This window comes from Nicotiana tomentosiformis, unplaced genomic scaffold, assembly GCF_000390325.3.
Source record: "Nicotiana tomentosiformis unplaced genomic scaffold, ASM39032v3 Un00426, whole genome shotgun sequence".
Lineage (NCBI taxonomy): Eukaryota > Viridiplantae > Streptophyta > Magnoliopsida > Solanales > Solanaceae > Nicotiana > Nicotiana tomentosiformis.
Genome location: NW_027174985.1, coordinates 1,068 through 19,979, shown reverse-complemented (window position 1 = coordinate 19,979; position 18,912 = coordinate 1,068). Strand labels below are relative to the sequence as shown.

At 36.4% G+C, this 18,912-nt stretch overlaps 1 protein-coding gene and 1 long non-coding RNA gene across 10 annotated transcripts; one reads left to right on the top strand and one right to left on the bottom strand.

Annotated features, from left to right (window-relative positions):
* Positions 1 to 8,450: 8,450 nt before the first annotated feature.
* Positions 8,451 to 9,512, bottom strand: LOC138904112 (uncharacterized). 2 transcript variants are annotated; one of them, XR_011413350.1, is made up of 3 exons: positions 9,429 to 9,512; positions 9,051 to 9,242; positions 8,451 to 8,976 (listed from the first exon to the last, which is right to left on the bottom strand). It is a non-coding gene; the product is annotated as an uncharacterized lncRNA (long non-coding RNA). The 2 variants fall into 2 exon arrangements; XR_011413349.1 differs by lacking the exon at positions 9,429 to 9,512 and having other exon boundaries at positions 9,051 to 9,422.
* Positions 9,513 to 10,148: 636 nt separating this feature from the next.
* Positions 10,149 to 18,408, top strand: LOC104116714 (DNA repair protein RAD51 homolog 2). Of its 8 annotated transcripts, none has more exons than XR_011413346.1 (16): positions 10,168 to 10,405; positions 11,518 to 11,631; positions 11,718 to 11,870; positions 12,241 to 12,344; positions 12,636 to 12,699; positions 13,196 to 13,251; positions 13,978 to 14,058; positions 14,801 to 14,860; positions 14,976 to 15,067; positions 15,426 to 15,517; positions 15,609 to 15,726; positions 15,846 to 15,911; positions 16,180 to 16,299; positions 17,209 to 17,352; positions 17,832 to 17,950; positions 18,027 to 18,408. XR_011413346.1 is itself a non-coding variant. In XM_009627629.4 (16 exons), the coding sequence occupies exons 1-15, from the start codon at positions 10,322 to 10,324 to the stop codon at positions 17,873 to 17,875; spliced, it is 1,392 nt and encodes a 463-aa protein (XP_009625924.1). In that variant the 5' UTR covers positions 10,170 to 10,321; the 3' UTR covers positions 17,876 to 17,917; positions 18,027 to 18,408. The 8 variants fall into 8 exon arrangements, 4 of the variants coding, with proteins under 4 accessions (XP_009625924.1, XP_009625931.1, XP_009625928.1 ...); XM_009627629.4 differs by having other exon boundaries at positions 10,170 to 10,405; positions 17,832 to 17,917; XR_011413347.1 differs by lacking the exons at positions 17,832 to 17,950; positions 18,027 to 18,408 and having other exon boundaries at positions 10,149 to 10,405; positions 15,846 to 16,089; positions 17,209 to 17,234.
* Positions 18,409 to 18,912: the final 504 nt, after the last annotated feature.

Below are 18,912 nucleotides of genomic sequence, written 5' to 3'. Positions count from 1 at the left end.
ATGTTGTAGAAAATACCCCCTGACTTTTATATACTTTGAACTAGACAAATAGAATCAGTTTTGAACTAGTTGTAATTAGTTTTAACTTGGTTTTGGATTTTTATGTTCAATTGAACTTTAATTTGTTAGTTTTAAAGCATTTATTGAATGTTTTGGTTGTTATTGTATTGTTGTTATTGTTATTAGGTGTATTGGTATGCTGGCAGGTGGTGCAGCTGCCTTTATTAGTTTTAAAGTATTTATTGAATGTTTTGGTTGTTGTGTTGTTGTTGTTGTTGTTGTTGTTGTTATTGTTATAATTCAGTTGTTATTAGGTGTATTGGTATGCTGGTAGGTGGTGTAGCTGCCAAAACAGGCATTTATGCCAAAATTAAACCCAGAAAAACAGACCAAAGTTGGTCGATTTTTAATTTTTAAAAAAAGTATTCCAAAATACCGACCAAAGTTGGTCGGTTAATGAACATTGAATTCCCAGAATTTAACATTACCGACCAACTTTGGTCGGTATTTTGCCTGCACTGTTGAGGTTACCGACCATAGTTGGTCGGTAATGTTTAATTTTAATTATTTTAAAAATATATATATTTTCAATTACCGACCAAAGTTGGTCGGTTTTTTTTAATTTTAATAATTAAATATATTTTCCGACTAAAGTTGGTCGGTAAGTACTTAAATTGTCGATGGTCGTTTTAAGCTACCGACCAACGTTGGTTGGTAATTTTTGACCAACTTTGGTCGGTAAGCCATTCTGACTATCAAACACCGTCCACACCTTAATGGTCGCGTTTTGGTCGGTAATTGGTCATAACCGACCAACTTTGGTCGGTTCTTTTGATCGGTTTTTTTGGTCAGTTTTTAGCGTATTTCTAGCAGTGAAAGCAGATGTCTGAAAAGTGGGGGTTAGAGAAGCATGCGATTCAAATCGTGTCCTCATAGGTTACTAAGTGCCTTTGAGATGTTAGAGTATTATGACTAATTTAAAGTATTCAATTATTTTTTAAGGAGAGAAAATATGCAAATGAGTTTAGAAGTACCTTGGTTTTGATATGCAAGGATAAAGATAATTGAGGTTGCACAAACTATCGTCTTCTCAAATTTATTAGTCATACTGTGAAATTTCGAAAAAGAGTAATAAAGCATAGATTAAAAAATTATTTCAAGGACAATAGAAAATCAATCCAATTTCATGCATGAGATCTACAGTAAAAGCTATATATTTGTAAAACAAATAGACCAAAACAATAGCGAGAAGAAAAAGGATATGACAAGATTTCATTGAGTTAGAAAAAGCATATGATTAGAGTGCTAAGAAAAGTCCTTTAAGGTGGTGCTTGACCAGAAAAGAACTCATTTTAAATATATTATATACCTTAAAAGATACATTTTCTTTTAGCAGATACCAGAAAATATTTGTATAAAGAAGCCGAAACAAAAGAAAGAGTCCTTAACCAGCATGAAAAAAGAGCCCAAAATAGAGAAGGTTCCTAGTTGGTAGGAAGTTGTTTGACGTCACGGAGAAGTGAAAATCTTTAGATGATACAGGCGGGTGGAAAGACAAGAAAATGCAGGCACAGACTAACAATCAGTAGAGGGGGCTTCTTGGTTAGTCAATCACTGATGTTGCCTTCGAACAGTAAAGCGATACAGGAGGTGGCTAAGGAGTAGCAACTCTACAGCTACAGAGTCACATGTCACTCATTACTTCAGCGTTCATCAGAGAATCAGTTCTCTGTAGTTCTCTAAAATGGATGGCAACGGGGCAGAGTAGGGCATGCAGGCGGGGCACGCTAGACTCTTCTGAAAAACGCTATCGGAAATGTCCGACCACCCTAAGTTGAAAGAGAGCTTGAAAAACATGATGTTTCTTCTTCTATAATGACATTGAGTAACAAACCCAATGTATCTCCAAACTCTGTTAAAGTATTGGAAAATAGAAAACTAAACTTATTTTTACTTCAAAATCCAACAACTGATGGACCTTATCCTGTCGTTCATATAGCAAATCCAATTTAATTTGAAATAACAGGTAACCTCCATTATGTGCTAGCGAAAAAGCTAAAAGGGTTGAAAAGCAAACTTAAAGAATGAAACAAGAGCTCTTTCAAAGATCTTGAGAGGAGAAAGGATGAGGTGAATGCAGGCAAGTTTTCTGTAATATGGCTAAATTTTCATGACATTTGCCATGACATAATATCCATTATAACAAATTTGTGGTTCATGACATTTGCCATGACATAATATCCATTATTAGGCCAAAGATTTCTTGCTATAAATAGAGGAGTTTCTCCTCATTTGAAAACACATCAATACAAGAGCTTTTCACTCTTGTCTTTCTTTTTCCTCCTTTATTTCATTATAGAGTATTGTGTAAGAGAGTGAGTGTTGGGAAATACTTGTGTGAACCCTTTCTTTGGAGTGATCTTGTGAGGTTATTCTCTTTGGGTATTTGAAATTAATTAGAGTATTTACTCTAATTTTGTACTCTCTTTTTGTACTCTTCTTGGTATAGTAAAATTGCTCCTCTCCGCTTGTCGACGTAGGTCACCTTGACCGAACCACGTTAAATTTTTGTGTTCTTTATATTATTTAATTACCGTTATTATCAACTTCCATTGTCTTTGTTATTGTCATTATACCGTTGTTTGGCTAAATTCCGCACTACCCGGATTTCCGATCCTAACAAATTGGTATCAGAGCCAGATCTAACCGGGTTAGTTTAAATAGCCAAAATGACTCTAACAAAGTCTTATGTTGAGAAATTTGACCGAAGTGCAAACTTCGGAATGTGGCAATTAAAGATGGAAGCTATCCTAATTCAGTATGACTTAGATTTGGCACTGCAAGGAAAGGAGAAGATGCCGGATAAAATGACGGTCGAGGGGTTTGCCGCCATAGACAAAAAGGCAAAAGCAGGTATTATTTTAAATCTTTCGAATAAGGTTTTGCGTGAAGTTGAAGCAGAAAGCTCAGTCAAAGGCATATGGGAAAAGCTTAAAATCCTATATATGAAAAGAACAGGAGAAAACAGACTTTACCTAAAGCAAAAACTCTACACTTTTCATATGGCTGAAGGTACCTCTATACTTACTCATCTTGATACTTTTGATTTTCTTCTTATAGATTTAAGTAACATAGATGCTGAAATCAAAGATGAGGATCAAGCTGTGTTATTGCTTGTTTCCTTACCCCAGTCATTTAAACATATACGAGATACTATGCTTTATGGAAAAGATAATATTTCTTATAAAGATATCAAATCTATTTTGAAATCAAAAGAACAAATAGATAGAGATATTACTGGGAAAACTAGTGGGAACCCAGGGAAAGGCTTATTCATAAGAAGTAGATCCAATAAGGAAGATTCAAGTAGTGAGAAACCTAAATCAAAGTCAAAATTCAGATACAGAAATGTCATGTGCAAATATTGTCATAAGAAAGGTCACATTATTTCTGAAAGCTTTAAATTGAAAAACAAAGAAAAGCATACAGAAAAGAAAAATGAACACAAAAATACTGACACTGCCGAAGCAAGTGTAGCTGCTGATGAGACTGAGGGAACTATTGTTTTAGCAACTAATAATAGTTTCAAATCTAACAATGAGTGGATTTTAGATTCGGGTTGTTCTTATCATATGTGTCCCAGTCGGGATTTATTTACCACATATGAATCTATTGGAGGTGGAGTTGTCTTGATGGGCAACAATGATGCCTGCAAAGTAATTGAAAAAGGTACAGTTCGGATCAAAATACACGATGGTGTGGTGAGAACTCTCACCGATGTTAGACATGTTCCTGACTTGAAGAAAATCTCATCTCCTTGGTCACTCTAGAATCTCTTGGGTGCAAGTACACAGGTGAAGGTGGAGTTTTGAAAATTTCTCATGGTGCTCTTGTGATCATGAAAGCACGCAGATCTGGTACATTGTATACTCTTTTGGGATCTACTGTTACAAGTGCTGCTGCAGTTTCAATATCAGATAAATCAGATTCTGACATCACCAAATTGTGGCATATGCGATTGGGGCATATGAGTGAAAAAGGACTTTCCATCCTCAGTAAAAGAGGTCTCTTATGTGGCCAAAGTACCGAAAATATGGAATTTTGTGAACATTGTGTGTTCGGGAAGCAGAAAAGAGCCAGCTTCAAATCTCCAGTGATTCATAGAACAAAAGGTACTTTGGATTACATTCATTCAGATCTTTGCGGTCCTTCACGTACCCCATCAAAAGGTAGTGCCAGGTATATGTTAACTTTCATTGATGATTATTCAAGAAAAGTTTGGGTTTATTTCCTGAAAAATAAAAGTGATGTTTTCTTAAATTTCAAACAATGGAAAGTTTTGATTGAGAAGCAAACAAGAAAACAGGTTAAGCTGCTTAGAACAGATAATGGCTTGGAACTTTGTAATGATGAATTCAACAAATTTTGCAAGAATGAAGGAATTGCTCGACATCATACTATGAGAATGATACCTCAGCAAAATGGTGTGGCAGAAAGGATGAATAGAACTTTTTTGGAAAGGACTCGTTGCATGATTTTAAATGCTGGGTTGACAAATGCCTTTTGGGCAAAAGCTATCTCTACAGCTTGTTATATTATCAACCGAGCTCCTTCTGCACCTTTGAACTTTAAGACTCCAGAGGAAATGTGGTCAGGTACTCCTGCTAATTTTTCTGATTTAAAGATATTTGGTTGCCCTGCATACATGTATGTAAATGATGGAAAATTAGAGCCAAGGACTAAAAAGTGTATTTTCCTTGGGTATACATATGGGGTGAAAGGATACCGACTATGGTATCCTGATCCCACGGCACCAAAATTTATAATTAGCAGAGATGTAACCTTTGATGAATTATCTATGTTGCATTCTAGAAAAGAGTCTTCTAGTTCTTGCAATACAGATAAAGGAAAGAGTACACAAAACCAAGTGAAGATTGAGATTGGCATTCCTTTTGAGCCAAGCTCATCAACTTTGGAGCAAAATATAGTTGAAACTCCTGAAGCTAAGACAGAAGCTGAAATTCCTGAAGTTGAGACTCCTGAAGTTAAACCGGAAGAAGAGGAGTATTTTATAGCCAAACATAGACCAAGAAGAGAAGGTAAACAACCATTAAGGTTTGGAGATTATGTTGCATTTGCTTTTTCAGTTGCATAGGAAACTGAAGAAATTGGAGAACCATCAAAATATTCAGAAGCAGTTTCTGGTGCTGACTCAGCCAAGTGGCTGATTGCAATGAATGAAGAAATTGAGTCTCTCCACAAGAATGGTACTTGGTCTCTTGTGAAGCCACCATCAGGAAAAAGAATTTTTGGTTGCAAATGGGTCTTCAAGAAAAAGGATGGCATTCCAAGGGTTGAAGATGCGAGGTATAAGGCACGATTAGTTGCAAAGGGCTATAGTCAGGTACAAGGACTTGATTTTAATGATATTTTCTCACCTGTTATTAAACAAAGCTCTATTCGTGTATTGCTTGCCTTCTTTGCCATGTATGATTTGGAATTAGTACAACTTGATATTAAGACAGCTTTCTTACATGGCGAACTTGAGGAACAAATATACATGCATCAACCCGAATGATTTGAAATTGAAGAAAAAGAAGATCATGTTTGCTTGTTGAAGAAATGCTTATACGGATTAAAGCAGTCTCCAAGACAATGGTATAAAAGGTTTGATTCCTTTATGTTGGGTCATGGTTATTCGAGGAGCATGTATGATAGTTGTGTTTACTTCCGGAAGTTAAATGATGGTTCATTTGTGTACCTTTATTATACGTTGATGACATGCTCATTGCTGTTAAGGATTTAACAGAAATTCACAATTTGAAAAGTCAGCTGAAAAGTGAATTTGAGATGAAAGATTTGGGAGCAGCTAAGAAAATCCTTGGCATGGAGATCAAAAGAGATCGAAAAGCCAACAAGCTATTTCTGACCCAGAAGAAGTACTTGGAGAAAGTCTTGGAGAGGTTTGGCATGAAAGATGCTAAACCAGTTAGTACCCCTCTTGCTGCTCATTTTAAGTTATCAGTTGCTCAGTTCCCGCAGTTAGAGGAAGAAGAGAGGTACATGGCACATGTTCCTTATTCCAGTGCAGTCGGCAGTATTATATATGCAATGGTTTGTACACGTCCAGACATTTCACAAGCAGTGAGTGTGGTAAGCCGGTATATGGCTTGCCCTGGTAAAACACATTGGCATGCTGTGAAATGGATTCTCAGATACTTGCGAGGTACTTCAAACACATGTTTGGAGTTTGGGAGAAATACTAACACTTTGGTTGGTTTTGTAGACTCAAATTATGTAGGTGATCTTGACAAAAGAAGATCATTGACATGCTATGTATTTTGCATCGGTGGTTGTGCTATTAATTGGAAAACTACATTACAACATGTAATAGCTTTATCTACTACCGAAGCAGAATATGTGGTAGTGACCGAGGCGATCAAAGAAGCTTTATGGTTGGAGGGTCTATTTGCGGAACTTAGTTTACACCAAGGTGGTATCACCATTTTCTGCGATAGTCAAAGTGCCATTCACTTGACTAAAGATCAAATGTATCATGAGAGTACGAAGCACATTGATATAATGTATCATTTCATCCGAGAAACCATTGCTAAAAGAAAAGTCTCTGTTCAGAAGATCAACACCAGAGATAATCCTGCTGACATGTTCACAAAACCTCTTCTAGTGTCCAAGTTCAAGCTTTACCTGAACTTGATTGGCATTTACGAAAAATGATTTTGTCCATTGGGGTTTTTGCGGAGAAGATTGAGCAAATTTACTATATATAAGCCGAAATTAGGCCAATGTGGAGATTTGTAATATGACCAAATTTTCATGACATTTGCCATGACATAATATCCATTATAACAAATTTGTGGTTCATGACATTTGCCATGACATAATATCCATTATAACAAATTTGTGGATCATGACATTTGCCATGACATAATATCCATCATTAGGCCAAGGATTTCTTGCTATAAATAGAGGAATTTCTCCTCATTTGAAAACATATCAATTCAAGAGCTTTTCACTCTTGTCTTTTTTTCTCCTCCTTTATTTTATTATAAAGTATTTTGTAAGAGAGTGAGTGTTGGGAAACACTTGTGTGAACCCTTTATTTGGAGTGATCTTGTGAGGTTATATTCTTGGGGTATTTGGAATTAATTAAAGTATTTACTCTAATTTTGTACTCTCTTTTTGTACTCTTGTTGGTATAGTAAAATTGCTCCTCTCCGCTTGTCGACGTAGGTCACCTTGACCGAACCACGTTAAATTTTTGTCTTTTTTATATTCTTTAATTGTTGTTAATATCAACTTCCATTGTCTTTGTTATTGTCATTATACCGTTGTTTGACTAAATTCCGCACTACCCGGGTTCCCGATCCTAACATTTTCAGATGCATTTGGAAGATGTGGCAAAGAGAGATTTCTTTGAGAAAAAATCAAGGTTTCTATGGCTGACTTGTGGAGAGAATAACACAATTCTTTCAATCAAGAAGCTAGCTGTTGATGATAGCATTTCAGAAAATGCATGTCACCAAACAAGAGATAGAACATTTCAGAAAACCTAGAGGACAAGAATTTACATTTAGGGACCGAGATGCGGAGACCGAGTTTAGTTCGGAAGATATGCCAAGAATCTCATAGGAGGAAAGAAACTGGTCACAAGACACAACATGTGCAACTGGTGCTATCTATGCATAAGAGAAATGCAAAGTAACTACCACATAATTTTTGTATTGCAAGGTGACAGTTAACCTCTGGGTTATGTTCCTGAACATGTTCAAGTTGAAACGGGTATTGCCAAAATCTCCAAAAGAGCTATTTATTTGCTGGAATAGAAAAGGTATCACCAGGAAGAAAAGAGGATGTGGAACAAAACACCTACGTGCATCTGGTAGATAATTTGGAAGGAGAGGAGCCTCAAGTGTTTGGAAAGTAGACACGAACCTATCTATAAAATCAAGTTTGATTGCATATGCCTGCCGTCATTTTTGTGTAAAATGTTCTAATAGAGGACAAAGAAGAACTCATAGAGTTCATTACTGTTATACAAGACTAGGAAGTTTTCCTTTTGTACTCATGTAAATACCCACTGTGTCAGGTGCAACCTTTTGTTGTACAGCACCTTCTCTGTGCTGCTTATCAATAAAAGCTTTACTTTTACCTGATTAAAAGAAAGAGATGTGTATAACGAAGCTTTCGCAAGTGCGAACCGTAGAAAAAAAGACAAACTGATTTTCTTATGATCGCAAATTTACAGCAGGAATCATGGTTAAACTCGTACCTGTTTACCTAGCTATGGACGAACTAACCAAAAGTATACAGGATGGATGTACCTTGTTGCTTGCAGATGAAATAGCATAAGAGTCAACTTAAATTTACTCCAAACTGTAAGAGTTTTAGGGCAAGTAGAAGAAAGACAAAATATATGCACTATAATCTCAGCCCAAAAACATTATAAGGGAGTGATATTGGAGCTCCATACAACAATATCCACAAGATCAAACATCATAAAAATGTGGAAGTTATGGAGTATGTAAACCCCAAGTATCTGCGGGAATGCATTGACTCTAAAGTCCACCAGCTTAATGTTATATTCCTGCATCGAAAATTGTAGGAGATATTCTCAAGGCGGGAATCAGGGGATATGACACTGAGAGACACGGAATAGCATTTCAGACCTCATCAATCATACTATAATGTTATCAGGAGCAGTGCATAATCAGTTGCCACCTTCATTCGCTCCTTCCACCGGCCAAATTCAGCTAAAAGTGTGTAACACAGTATTAGCAAGTCCAAGAAACAACTAATTATTCAACAAAGTTCAAGTAAGTCAATACCAGAACGAAGTGAATTCCACAAGGGTGTCTTGAACTTCATATCATAAACTACAGCGAGACAAAAGCCAATCAACTTCATCAAGCGAGGATGAGACTTAATTTCTGACCTTTCAAGTAATACAATTTCATCCTGTTGCAAAGTCACAAAATTAGTGAAATGACAACACACACAGAACCAATAAGTGAAATATAGCATTTACTCACCCGGAATTTTCGTGGATACGAATCCCATGTTTTGACAGTAACCTCCCGCATTCCTTCACCATCATCTATAAACCCCCGGAACAATTTGCCATATCCAATGTGCTGGATAAAATCCTCTTGACAGAACCCATTAGTGATCTTCTATGGCTCAAATTTTTTGCATCACCCACGTTGAAACCTTGAGAAGGACCCCTGCATATTTTGTTCATGTTAGCTTAACCTCTAACAGGAAAGATGTGGAACGAATCGACAAAACCAATGTCTAGTAAAGGATGAGGAGAAGAATAATATGTTTTGGATGGCTAAATCTTTCTAGGTGAGCTCCTTTAACTGGAATTGACCAGAAGAGAAGAAAGGAAGACAAAATGTATGACATACCATGACACAAAAGAAAGGTGCTCTATTTTCACTTGGTGTTTCGTTTATATAAGGAGCAAGGGGTAGACAGAGGCTAAATATTATTTTACGTTAAAGTTTGGTTCATAGACTAGTTATGTAGGGGGTTTAAATGGTTATGGGGTGAATAATAACGTAAGGATTGTTATAATGGTGAGTAAAATTAGACAAAGATCGTTATATAGTGAGTAAAACAACAAAAAGATTGTTTAATTCAAGGTCATTTTTTGTCTTCCAACACTCTTTGCGGATCGCAAAATGCAAAGTTCTAATAGTAAAGGGTAAATGATGCAATAAGTTCTGAAGAGTTTTATACCACACAACACATCAAAGGGATTAAAAAGTAATTCGAGCATAAAACCTTATGTTTGCAACATAAAGCTGTACATTACTAATTTGACAACTGCTAAAGACACGTCACAGTTATGAGCATTAGGGTGAGTTTGGTATAACGGAAAATATTTTCACCAAGACACTAACAAGTTATTCATTAAGAAACTATCAACACCTTTGAGAGTTTTTTTTTTAAGCTTCTACTATTTTTAGACTATTTCAGGTAGCTGGTGCAATTTTTAAAAGTGTATTTTCTACTTCTTTTGTTTATTATTTTTTTTGGTTTGGTTTTTGGGGATTTGATAGGATTTTTTTGGTGACTCTGAACTTTTTGTTGGTCACAATTCTGTTGAATTTAGCCGTCGAAATTTGATAAATATTTGACGAAGAACAAAAAATATTTACCTGTGGTAAATTTAAAAGGATTAAAGCTGCTAAAAATATATTTAAGTAACTACTCCTATTTTAAACCTACCCAAAATATAAATAATGACACAACTTGAAAGATAAAAGAGAGAAAGAAGAGGGAGAGGAAGAAAGCTATGGCGAACAAGCTGCTTAGCGAAATGGGTCTTCCCAAGTCTATTGCCTACATTTTTTCTGCTCGTAACCTTATTACTGCTAAGGTCTCCTTTTAACCCTTTCTTTCTTTGTTAATTTTACTTGTGCTAAATATATTCACACATTTTTTTCTTCAAGTGTAAGAATCTTTGTTGCCTTCTGAATTCTTCATTCATTAGCATTTAAACTATGTGAGCTTGTTTTAGTTCTTTGTGTTCTTCAAATTTACGTATGGAATGTACAGTTTCATCCCTAAGTTTGATCCTATTCAGAAGGGCAATTATGTTTAAAGATTGATATTTCTAAGTGTAACAAAGTCTATTAACACATGTTGAGGTGCAAATTTTAACACCCAATGATTAGTTTTTGTCTTTTTAAATTAAATTTAGTGTCTACTTCTAATGTTTTATGATTAAAAGAGCTCATTTTTGTTAAATTCATCATTTTGGTGTTTTCTTGAAATTCACTGGTTGAGGGAAGATGTGTGTGTGTGTGTGGGGGGGGGGGGGGTTGTTATGGCGATGAGTAGTGAAATATAGGAAGTGGGAACACTGTATTAGATGAATGTGCATAGGAATTTGGTATTGAGTATTGGTGTAGGTAATTGAAGTGAAAAACTAGTGATGCTTTTATTTTGAATGTTTATTGATTTGATATTCTGAGGTGTTCAAGATGTTAATAAGAAGACATTTTATGAAGTTTTAAGTCAATCAAAAACTGTCAAACAAGAAAAATACTTTCCTAGTTTTTTACACTAAACCAGATGAAGTATTTATGAGTCTGGTCATTGCTCTAATAAGCACTGATGAATTATCTCAATCACGCGTCTAACTGTCTATGCCGAGTGCGAAAATGAGATCACACAAGGAAAAGTCTTTTTTATATGGAGCACCTTTAGTTTCTTGTTTTCCCGCAGGTACTTGTTTCCTCATATCAACAAGACACCGGTGTGCATGTGTGTTTCATTAGATTCTGATTGTTGCTTTCATATTTCAAGTGTGCATGTGTGTTTCATTTTTCCTTATAATTTAGTACCTTGGTTTAAGTGCAGTATAGATTTTCACCTAGAACACGGTGAGGGGATCAATTTCATGTATCCTGTTTTGAACCTTATTAACTTCCTGACAAATTGCTTTCAATTTGTTTCCATTAATTTATGTTTGTTCTATGGTCCCAGGACGTATTGTCATTGACAGAATTCGAGTTGATGGAATTGTTAGATGTGGATTTAGCTGTAGTAGCATCAGCAGTGGCACACATCAGTGAAATTACATGTCCTCCTTACCAAACTGTAAGTTTATAAAGGCAAAATCCGTTGTTCATTTCTTCAAGAGGAGATGCAAACTCACTTTTCCCCCTCCTCTTCCTGTGACTTAGGCACTTTCATTGCTGGAACAGAGGGTTCAAAATGAGAGAATGGCTGGCCATCTTCCAACTTGTCTAAAAGGACTCGATAATGCTTTGTGTGGTGGAATTCCTTTTGGTGTTGTGACAGAGCTAGTGGGTCCAGCAGGCATTGGTAAAACTCAGGCACGATTGTCTGCTTCGAACTTCAAACAAGCTTGCTTTCCGAACTTCTACATTACTTTTTATTTTCCTTTTTAGTGGTTGGTTGGGCCTTTTGGGGTTGCTTGAAGTTTCTTCGCTTCTATCTAATGTGATTGCCTGCTGAAAAGAAATGCTAAGTGGAGTACATCGAGAGACATTTCATATTCTTTAATCTGATATTTTCCCATAATAGTGCCCCTTCCCCGGACCCTGCGTGAACGCGGGATGCCTTGTGCACCGGGGTGCCCTTTTTTTCTATCTTCCCATAATAGTGCTATGTGTTTCCTTGCTTTTAAACCATTTGTTGCCTTTGGTAAACTTTTGATTGAGCTTCTTCTGTCTTAAATTGCAGTTCTGTTTGAAGCTTTCGTTATTAGCTTCTCTTCCATTAAGTTATGGTGGCTTAGATGGTTCAGTAATTTATATCGATACAGAATCCAAGTTTAGTTCAAGGAGGTATTTTCACTTTTCAGGCTTTTGGTCACTTTTGAAGGGGAGCCTTGGCGTAACCGGTAAAGTTGCTGCCATGTGACCAGGAGGTCACGGGTTCGAGCCGTGGAAACAGCCTCTTGCAGAAATGCAGGGTAAGGTTGCGTACGATAGACCCTTGTGGTCCGGCTCTTACCCGGGCCCCGTGCATAGCGGGAGCTTAGTGTACCGGGCTGCCATTTTTTAGGCTTTTGGTACTGAGGTTGCTGTGTTATAATTGGAAATACTGACAATTCTGTTTCTCAAGTGTCTTCCCAGGATGATAGAAATGGGATATAATAGCTTCCCCGAAGCATTTCACGCTGAAGGGATGGCACAGGAGGTATGCAGCATTTTGTCTAGTGCTTTCTGCCATATTTTTTGAATAATTTAGGACTTTGAAATGACAACCGTGAACAAGGGAGCGAAAGATTTTAAGTCAGTTTCTAATTTAAGTCTATAAATTGCTTGCGAGCCATGAAAACGGTCATGGTAGGATGCAAGGTCTAGATCTCCAGTCTTTTCTATAACTTGGTGCATAGATAATCATGATGACCATTTCTAAGTTGACTTTTCTCCTTTAATGATTGACTTGAAGATGTCTATAAACACGTCTCTTCCATGTTCAACTATGTCCGTGTGTCTTTGCTAAAATGACGGTGAAAGGGAAAAAAAATAAAGAGTCGGACATCTTTTAATTTTGCAAGTCAACTATGTCAGAGCACGTAGTATAGCAGACCCTTTGACATATGTTGATGCTGATGCACCCTTTAATGTTTTCTGTGCAATACATTGAGTTGAAGAGTTTAGTGAGGATGTTCCCCCTTTTGATGTTGCAGATGGCTGGAAGGATCCTAGTTTTAAGACCGACATCCCTTTCTGAATTCACTGATAGGTTTGTTGCAGCTTTACCTATGTGTTGTTATTCTGAGTTTTGATGCAATAGTGAACTCGCGAATATTTAGATTCTGGATTATATTGTTGGAAGGAGTATGAGTCCGTTAATGAAATTGACTTTCTACGTGTTCATCTTCTCTTCTCTTCTCTGAAGGGTGGACTTAGGAGTTATATAGGTTAATACAGTTGGTTAGATGGTTCGGAGGAAAGTGGCTTTATTGGAAAATTAATTGTTTGGTGAATGGTGGTCATGAACATGTTAAAGAGTAAATCCAATGGGAAGTCATGTACAATATTGTGTTAAAGCCCGTATACCTCCGATTTTATAACAACCAAGTGACTAACAAAACATCCGTGCAACATTTATATGCTGTGTTCACAATGCATGTATTTTATTTAGTTCCTGTACTATAATTTCCTTTTCCCTCTGTTTGATCCTACTGTTGTCCAAAACATGTTCTTGGATAAAGTAATAATTCATTAATTTTTTTAGAAAATCCCGGTATAGAAATAGTAGAAAATATACTTAAAAATAAGGTTCTTTAAAGTGACCCCCAGATTCTAGCTTTCATAACACTCATCCTCAATTGTGGCCGGCATTGTCTGCTGTCCGAAGCAGCCTCTTAACTTTGCCATTCAGATTCTAGCTTTTGTAACACTCGTCCAATTGTGCAAGTATTGGAAGATTTCTTTTTTTACTAATTATAGTCTGTGTTTCTGTCAGCTTGCAGAAAATCAGAGTTTCACTATTTCAACATGGTGTGAAATTGCTGATCATCGACAGCATGGCTGCTCTTCTTGCAGGGTAATTCCCTTTTCACTTTTCCTGCGTAATTTCTCAACATGTACTTCCTTTGGAGTACAACTTCTACTGGAGTTATAAACTTTTTCCCTAATATCCACTTGAAAAAATTGTGAATATCTTGGTAGTCCAGATAACATCTGTCTGAGTACTTTTAGCTCCCGTTTGGCCATAGATTTTGGTTAATTTTTTTCAAAAAAAAATTGAAAATATTGTTTGTTCATGCAATTAAAAAAATTGAATTTTACCAGTTTTTGAGTGAAAATTTTTCTTCCGCTCACAAAGCTTCAACTTTTTTCCAATTAAAATGCATGTCCAAACACAACTTCAACTTCCAAAAATTATTTTTTCTCTTTTCAAGTTTCAACCAAATCTATGTCCAAACGCTAGCTTAGATTTGTGCTCTTAGGTTGTTTACAAGAATAATGTGTTATATCAGATTCTATTGCTTTTCTAGGAAATTTATGCAATCATTCTCAATGTGAAAATTTGGGTCTCAATACATACTGTCTGGAATTCATGGTAACCTGGTTTTGTTGGGAGTATATTCTATAATATCTTTGATTATGCGAAAACAGAGATTTGACACGTGGTGCTCAGAATCCTCTTCTTGCAGTTGGTGTGATTTCATGTTATGTGGCAATGCTGGTTTAATAATTCTCTGAAAACTCAATAGCATTATACTGTTTTTCACATTTTTTCTTTTTCGCCATAGTGATACTCATGAACTTTTCACTCTCTCCAGTGAAGGTGTCCAAGGACCTCAGAGGCAACATTCATTGGGTTGGCATATATCATTTATTAAGTGAGAATATTGTCTTTCTGAATGAATATCGAGAATGTATCTCTCTTCTTCCGCCAATCCAAGCAGGTGATCAATGTTCTATTCTAATCTGGTGTTGCTTCTTTGCCATTTTCAGATCAGTTGCAGAATTTTCACGAATTCCTGTAGTAGTAACCAACCAAGTGAGATCTCAAAGTCGTGATGAAACTTCCCACTATTCTTTCCAAGGTATCGTGGTGCACTAAAGTCGTTTGATACTTTTTCCTATAAAATAAATACAGCTTTTATTAATAATGATGGGAGCTTTTCTTTGTTTTTCTTAAATAAAGAAATATATTTTGAGCGACAGTAGGATCATTGCCATAAATTATGCTTGGTTCCATGTCACCAAAGCATGTTTGGTTGCACATTCTTCCCTGAAATTAATGGTTAAAATGTGTTCATGTGCTAAACTTATGAAAATTTATTCATTCAAGAAGTAGATTAGAGGTTTGTGTTGAGTTTATTATAAGATTCCGAGTTTTGTGTTTTACTGGTAGTGCAGAACTGATTCCTCTCTCTTGTTTGTCTGCATATATGGAATAAGCTGAACTATCTGGGCCCTCAACTAGATTCATCCCAGCCACATATATCTTCCTCCAGCTCAAGTCACCTTACTATTATTCTGCAACGTCAAAAGTGAAGTAACCCTATGCTTAGCTAAACACTGTCATCTCAAAACATCCCAATTGAAATTCAGTTTTACCCTAATTTAGAAAGTCTACTCCAGCTCATTACATTCCTTATGCCTTTGGAGTCATACTCGACCTCGAGCAAGCTGTTGCTAGATAAACTTTGGAAACTAAGCTTGATTACCTTCCTATCTTCTTGTGTTGCTTCTTTTGGAGGTAAATTTTCCTATTGTACAAGTATCTTCGCTGAAATTCCATTTGTTTTCTTTCACCAGTTTGCTCTGTAGTATTGCTATAGGTCGAGTCAAAATCTGTCCATCTGCTTCGGTTGACAGGAGAAGCTGTTGTAGAGATACACCCGGTCCAATCTTCATTTCAACTATCAAGCATGAAAATACAAGGTGTAGCTGAGAACTTTCGGGAAATTGTAGTGCATAAGCAACAGGTCCTACCCTTTGTGTTACTTCACACGGCCCATAAAACTTTGGACACTGTTAAGAGTGTCCCATGTTGGTTGAGAAAATGGGTTGTGGTGTCCTTCTAATAATTTGGGCAATCCTCACTTATGAGCTAGCTTATGTGGGTTGAGTTAAACCCAGTGTCCTTTTTTTAACATGGTACCAGAGGCAGACACGTCCTTATTTTTTAACACGTAAAACTTCCTTTCAGAACTGAGCAGAGTCGATCGTTCAGAAGCTTCCACAAATCTTGATTCTCATCTTGTTGCTGCTTTAGGGATCCACTGGGCTCATGCTGTTAGTATTCGTCTTGTATTTGAATCAAGATCAGGTTTGATCTTCTTTTCTCAGAATTGGTGATCCTGGATTTTTGTTTTGCTGTTAATTCTTCTGTCTTTATTCTGTGGATAGGAAATTTGTGTTTTTTTGGTTTTCAAACTCGCCTTTGTGCTCACCTTTGGTTCTGATGTGTCAGCACTCTGCTTACGTCGCAGTCCATGAAATTAGCTCGAGTAAATAAGTGCTGTTACTATATTTTTGTTTGTTGGTCTTTAACCGACTACATGCTCTTCTGGATTCTGTTATCTGAAAAATCACTGCAGACAGATTATGCGAGGGAGAGGAGTTGATTGGTGTACAATTGGATGGTGGTCAGAACTGGTCTCTTCGATAAAATTTATATCTTTGTATTCTCCAGGACATTGTTACTCCAAACTTACGCCAAAAGCCAGCACCTGATAATTAGCAGAATTTATTTGTAATACGGATAACAACCCACAAATATGTAACTAGAAAAATCTTCTTTATCTGTTAAACTGTACAATTATGTGACAAGCATTTCCTATCCTTGGAACTTTTGGAGAAGAAAATAAAACATTTGGAAGCAAAGAAATTTGCCAAAGTTATTATTTGTCTTGCGATAGGTCCTATTGCGTTCGGCATGCCTGAACACTACTGTAGAATTAACCTCATGCTCATTTATGCTCTCAATTTTTGTATTTCTTTCTTAGCATATCCTGAAGATAGAAGTTGGTTAGAGGGTTTCGATCCTTTATTTGGTCTTACAACTTGAACGGACAAATTATTGCGGTGGTTCATAACTTCGAAGAAATGATACATTGAAGTCTCTAAATAAAGCTTACATTTTTTTTTTCTGACTTGAGCTTTCTGATTCACGAGTAGACAGCAGATTATTAACATAGATAAATGGGAGTTGCTGATGCTCTCTTCCATCTTTCAGGTCAAAGGTTCATAAAATTAGCAAAATCTCCACTATCTCCACCTCTTGCATTCCCTTTCAACATAACTTCTTCTGGGATTTCATTGCTTAATGATGATGGAGTGGAAATGCCAGGGCCAGAGATACATACAATACATTGTCAAGGTCTGATTTAAAGTATACTACTTGCCTTTTTGTTTGTGGGTGGGGGTGTTTTAGTAGTGGCGTTATTCCAGTTTGTTGAAGCTTTTCAAGCATACATCCATGACATAGAAAAGAAGACACAATTTCATCAATAAACAAAAGGAAGAAACAAATCATTGATTACAGAACAATTCCAGGCTTCCTGAACTATATGGATTCAATTTTAGCTCACATCGGAAAAAAAACTTTTAAGAATGCCATCATTTTTATGAGAAATAACAATAGCGTTATGTTTGGCCTATTGCTTGGAAGTTGGAATCTCTATAGTTTCTGTCTAGTACATTTTGTCCATTTCTCCCTGTAAGAGTTATAGTATCATCCAATAACGTAAATTCGCGTGTTTCAAGTGTGTGTAAAATTCCAAAAATGTCATTTGATCATATGTTGCTTCCTAGTTACTAGTATTGATAATCCTCATTGAATCTCTATACATAATGCAGGTCACAGCAGCATTATTAATGTCGGAAGTGAAATGATGCATTGAACTCCAGAAGTAAAGCTCTCTTGCTCTATGTATAGCGTATAGGTGCGCGCTGCTACACTTCTTATTCTTACACTGGTACATTCTTCCCTTTCTCTAAATCCTCGGATTTTCACTGGGTTGAATCTTAAATCCCTTGATCATATCTTTTTAGGTGTAAATTCCATCACTTGACGAACAACAAATGATTAACTTTTACATGAAGATTCTGTTGGTAGCATGTGGACTCCTTCAAGTTAAGGATTCACAATTCCCTCAGATCCATTCTGCTGATAGTACCGGCCACGGGGGAAGTAGTAACATAACTTGATGGCGCTTGCCCCCGTCTCACCTCCATTACATAGCTCATATTGTGTGGGTTTTCCTCTCAGACCCCTTGAACAACTTGACCATATTCTTACTCTTACTGTGATTCATTCCTTAATTTTGTTTATCCGGATTGCATGAATCGTGTTCTCTTTTTGACTGTCATACTGGTGTGTAGAAACTATAATTCTTATTCGTGAGTGAAGGGATGTTGAAGTGCTTACCATTAATTATTCGGTATGGCTTTTCTAGTCCCAGAAAATTGAGTGTATTTTTCAACTTCCCTATATGACTGCAGTGGCAACTGCTCTGGCTTGATTCTGTGCAACATGTTAGGACAACTAAGTATTAGCAAATGTAGATTATATCGACGAAGCTCGTTATGGGTTCGAATCCGGCCATAAACAAAAGCTTGGTATTTTTGTGGAGAAGAATAAACGGTCAAACCCATCAACCACCGAGTTTAGGACCAGTGTGTCACGGGGATTTCTCGATTATCAGAAAAAGGATTATATCGATGAAACTTTTGCACTCTTGTTATATGTTCAACGGACTTGAGCTCAGTATAATGAATTTTGCATTGTCATTGTACATTAACTAGATATAGCAAGTTATCTTAAGATTTTCTAAGTAACTAACTCATGTTTAAGATTTACAATTAGGGATATTTTTTCGTTCCTATACACTATTTAAAACTTTATTACCAAAAATATCCATGTTTAGTTATTTATCCG